We start from the raw sequence: 4597 nt of genomic DNA on the forward strand, positions 1-4597 counted from the left end.
GGCTAGGATTACTTAAGTAGTAGCATTCCAACAGATCCATGTTTTCATCTCTTGCGCATTTCCGTCTTGTTTCAGTAGCCCATTTCTCATCAAGGTGCTCTGGTTCCCCAGCAGACGTCTGGCCGGGTGACGTCTGAGCCGGCATGTCATGCTTATTAATGTCTCTCATGGTATGAGGTAGGCCATAGAGCTCCAAATGGTCTTGCCTAAGGTAACCCACCCTGCATTGCTCAATTTTTTTTGTTGTTTGCGCCGGCCTGGATTCGAACCCGGGTGGAAGACCGGTGACTTACCGACCGGCCCCTGCAGAGTCTCATGAGCTCCTTCTTCATTGAGGCCAGGCTCAAAGCCCTCCACCTGAGCTCCCCCTCCGACGTGGTCGGATCCACGGCCGTCCGCCAGATCTCCTTCTTCGCTGCGGCCAAATCCACAGTCTCCCCCTGAGCCCTTAACTCGTTGTTGTTGGGTCCCTGGTCGGCCACCTGAACTTTTGAAACTTTTTCAGTTGTGCCTTTGCCCATCTTTGTGACTCTTTTTTTTGTTGTTTTTTTTCCCATGACTTCCTGTCGGTTTTTGCTTTCATTTTTTCTGTGTCTTTTTGTTTTTGTGTTTCCCTTGTTGTACTTTTTCGTGCCCTCTGTCCTATCTTTGTGTTTAGTACCCCCACGTCCCACCTGTGCTAATTTTTTTCAAATCGTTAGGTGATGATTTGTTAAGGGGAGGGTACTGTGAGAATGTGTGTTTTTGTGGTTCTTTGTTTCTTTCCTCTTTTGTGCCTTCTTTATCTTTACACATTCTGCTCAGTCTGTTACCTCCTCAGTCAATTACTCACACCTGTCAGCATTTCCCAATTAGTGTTTTCAATCAGCTGTAGTTCATCTCTTCATTTCCTCTGTTTGTATATATACCGGTCTTGTACTCCACACCCTCACTGGATCATTGTATGTCTTACCCCTCTGTTTTGGTTTCTCTGTGGTATTTTTCTTAGTGTTATGTTTTATTTTTTTGCTGCATCGTCAGCCTTTTGTTTTGTTAAATATTTTTATTTATAAACTACTCTCCTCCATCCGGATTTGGATTCTTTCCCTCGTCTCACTTTAACAAAATATTTTCTTATGGAAATTTTTTAATTTTCAAATTGTGATATGTGGTCCATTCTTAAATATGTGACAGATACATAAAGTAAAAAAGGTGGACATTTTGAATTAATAAATACTGGAAGGAATACTAACCACCCAGTAAGGGTGTTGTGTTGTAAACAACTGATCAGCTGATGTATAACAGAGGAGGTACATAAACCTGTAAAAACAAATCTACACCCATACAGACACCTGAGAAATGGAAATGAGGTTTGTTTCTATTGGCCTGAGGTTAGCTATGAACCTGATTGAAGTGATCACAGTTGTCCTCAGTGGATGTCTGAATGGTCTCAACCCAAGGATTGAGCCCATAGTGGCTTCAACTAGTGTTGGTCTTAGTACTGAGACTTCATCTATGACATGTATCCTGCAGAGCACTCCTCGCTTACCTGTTTTCTCAAACGATGGTGATTTTCTTATTGGTGGTATTTTTTCGATTCATTACAAACTGCACACAGTGATTTATAACTACACCACCAAGCCTGAACCGTCAAGATGCACTGGCAGGTTAGTAAAAAGGAGCCAGGGGAAAGGATTCTAGATGTGTTTGAATGGAAATTATGTTTTTATAATTTTATAAATAATATATATGAATGAAAATTATCTATTTGCAACAAAAATTACAGTATGCTGATATTGAAAACAAAATTGTTTTTCTCTGTAACCATACTCAGCATATTCAATCTTCATATGCTGAGTTGAAAATTAATGTGTATTTATTTCTATATAAATTAATTCATTTTAAGCATTTTTACATAACAGTTATTATTTTATCAAACTTCAGATCAATGCAATTAGTTTTTTGCATTTCCCATACAATTGTTTTTAATTGTTATTACTGAATTTTTTTAAAATAGTTTAATTGTTCACACCAATTTAATTCATTTTGTGCACTGCAGCATTGATGCTCGGGAMCTGCGTTTTGCTCGTGCCATGATTTTTGCCATTGAGCAGATAAACAACAGCACAGAGCTGCTGCCGGGGATAAAACTTGGATATCAGATCCATGACTCCTGTGCTTCAGTGCCTGTGTCTGTGCATGTGGCATTTCAACTGTCAAATGGACAAAACCCTGTGTTTTACAAAGGAACCACTTGTACTCAGTCTGGAGTGGTCTTAGCTGTTGTTGGTGAGTCTGGATCCTCACCATCCATCAGCATGTCACGCATCATTGGACCCTTCAACATCCCACTAGTAAGAACAAAGTCTGCTTTTATTTCTGAGAGAACATCTAAGATTTACTGCTGATTTTTAAATGCTATTTTAATATTACCAAAATCATATCTTATTACTTTATTGTTTTTTTTTTTCTAGGTGAGCCACTTTGCCACCTGTGCCTGTCTGTCAGATAAGCAGCAGTTTCCAACATTTTTCAGAACAATTCCCAGTGATCAGTTCCAAGCTGATGCTCTGGCCAAGCTGGTGAAACACTTTGGCTGGACTTGGATCGGAGCTGTTCGTTCAGACTCAGATTATGGAAATTATGGCATGGCATCTTTTCTTAATGTAGCACAGAAAGAGGGGATCTGTGTGGAGTACTCTGAATCCTTTTATCGGACCGACCCACGCAGCAAGATCCAGAGAGTGGCTGATGTTATCCGCAGGTTTTTAAGTTACTAATTTTTATTGTGTGTCTTGTATTGCAATAACACAAATGGAAATAAACTACAGAACTGTTTAGAACATATAATATCAAAGTGCTTTAAATTAGATTAATTTATTTTCTTAGCTAGTATATTTGTATATTTTTGTAAAGGCTTTAAAACAGGTAATCCAAGTATATTCCTAGCAGTCATTATTTATGAATCTCTATGCTTTTAATGATKCCATACGCATTAATAAAACATATTATAGTTTAATTTTTCACATTTTACCTTCTCTCCAGATCAACTGCAATTGTCGTTGTGGCTTTTTTGTCCTTTGGAGAAATGAAGGTTCTGTTAGAGGAGCTGGCCCGGGAGCCTCCACCACCCCGTCAGTGGATTGGAAGTGAGTCCTGGGTAACTGACCCACTGCTGATGGGCTTTAGTTTCTGTGCRGGAGCCATTGGAGTGGGTATTCAGCAGTCTGTCATACCAAGTCTGAGAGACTTCCTGCTGGATCTCTCCGCAACTCAAGTAGCTGCCTCTACTTTGCTAACTGATTTTTGGGAGGATGCATTCAACTGCAGCCTAAGAAAAAGTGAGCATTTGATGAAAATAAATTATAATAGCAAAAATAAATAAATAAATAAAACATTCACAAAATATGTTTCTGCCTTTTTATTTAGTTGATAGGGGAAACATCAGTTCATGTTTTCTAATCATGTAAAAAATCTACCTTTTGTCTAATTGTTTCTAAAATACTGTAGAATCTATTTTTATAACCTGAAGCCAAAACCATTATTTCTTAGATTTTATTAAAATTTTTATTTGAAAAATCTGATTTTTTGATTGTTATTATCTGTCTTTTTAGGTGCAGATTTAGACAAAAATATATGTGATGGAAATGAAGATATAAAAACACTTAAAAACCCGTACACTGACACATCTCAATTAAGGGTTACTAACATGGTGTACAAGGCTGTTTACGCAATAGCTCATGCCATTCACAGTTTATTGTGTCAAGAAATACATAAAACCACACAGTGTAATAAACATGTCAACCTGGAGTCTAAACAGGTATTTTTTAAAAAGTTCATAGCTCATTTTATTTCTTATAAAATCAGTATGTGAACTTATGGTTAATACCTTCCCCTCTTCTTTMTTTTCATACTCCATAGGTTTTTTATAAATTAAAACATGTGTCCTTTCTTCAAAACGGTTATCCTGTATTATTTGATGCTAATGGAGATCCTGTGGCTTTTTATGAGCTGGTCAACTGGCAGAAGAGTGAAAGTGGAGTTATTGAGCTGGTAACAGTTGGATACTATGATGCATCATTGCCAAAAGGCCAGGAGTTACAAATAAACACAAACATAACCTGGGTGGAGGGTGACAAAAAGGTAATGAGCCAAATCAAAATTATTTTGCATTTTTTTTTAATTTTAAAAGAATTTTGTTTCATTGCATTTCACTGGGTGGTTCTAGGTTCCAGTGTCAGTGTGCTCTGAGAGTTGTCCTCCAGGAACACGTAAAGTGTTGCAGAAAGGAAAACCCATCTGCTGCTATGATTGTATACCATGTCCTGAAGGAGAGATCAGTAATACAACAGGTGACATAAACTATTTCTCATTTAGTTCTGTTTCAGTACATATTTGAGTGCTGAAAAGCATATTTGAAATTTTCTTTTTAGATTCTCCAGATTGCTTCCCATGTCCCAGTGAATTTTGGCCAAATACAGAAAAATATGCTTGTTTTCCCAAACCTGTTGAGTTTCTGTCTTTTGATGAAGTCCTGGCAATCATCCTGGCTGCATTATCTGTTATTGGAGCCTGTCTGTCCATCATAACAGCAGCTATTTTCTTTTATCACAGAACA

General features: G+C 37.8%; 1 protein-coding gene across 1 annotated transcript in view; it reads left to right on the top strand.

The window, feature by feature from the left end:
• Positions 1-1422: 1422 nt before the first annotated feature.
• Positions 1423-4597, top strand: part of LOC106530675 (extracellular calcium-sensing receptor) — a gene marked incomplete at its 3' end in the record, with an annotated part of 8412 nt that continues 5237 nt past the window's right edge. Inside the window, exons 1-7 of the mRNA XM_014026346.1 lie at positions 1423-1646; positions 2039-2333; positions 2454-2743; positions 3025-3320; positions 3594-3799; positions 3901-4122; positions 4208-4331. Coding sequence (XP_013881800.1) covers positions 1495-1646; positions 2039-2333; positions 2454-2743; positions 3025-3320; positions 3594-3799; positions 3901-4122; positions 4208-4331 — 1585 coding nt within the window. The remainder of the gene's footprint in view (positions 1647-2038; positions 2334-2453; positions 2744-3024; positions 3321-3593; positions 3800-3900; positions 4123-4207; positions 4332-4597) is intronic.

This window comes from Austrofundulus limnaeus, unplaced genomic scaffold (genome assembly GCF_001266775.1).
Source record: "Austrofundulus limnaeus strain Quisiro unplaced genomic scaffold, Austrofundulus_limnaeus-1.0 Scaffold544, whole genome shotgun sequence".
In the NCBI taxonomy this organism is placed as follows: Eukaryota; Metazoa; Chordata; class Actinopteri; order Cyprinodontiformes; family Rivulidae; genus Austrofundulus; species Austrofundulus limnaeus.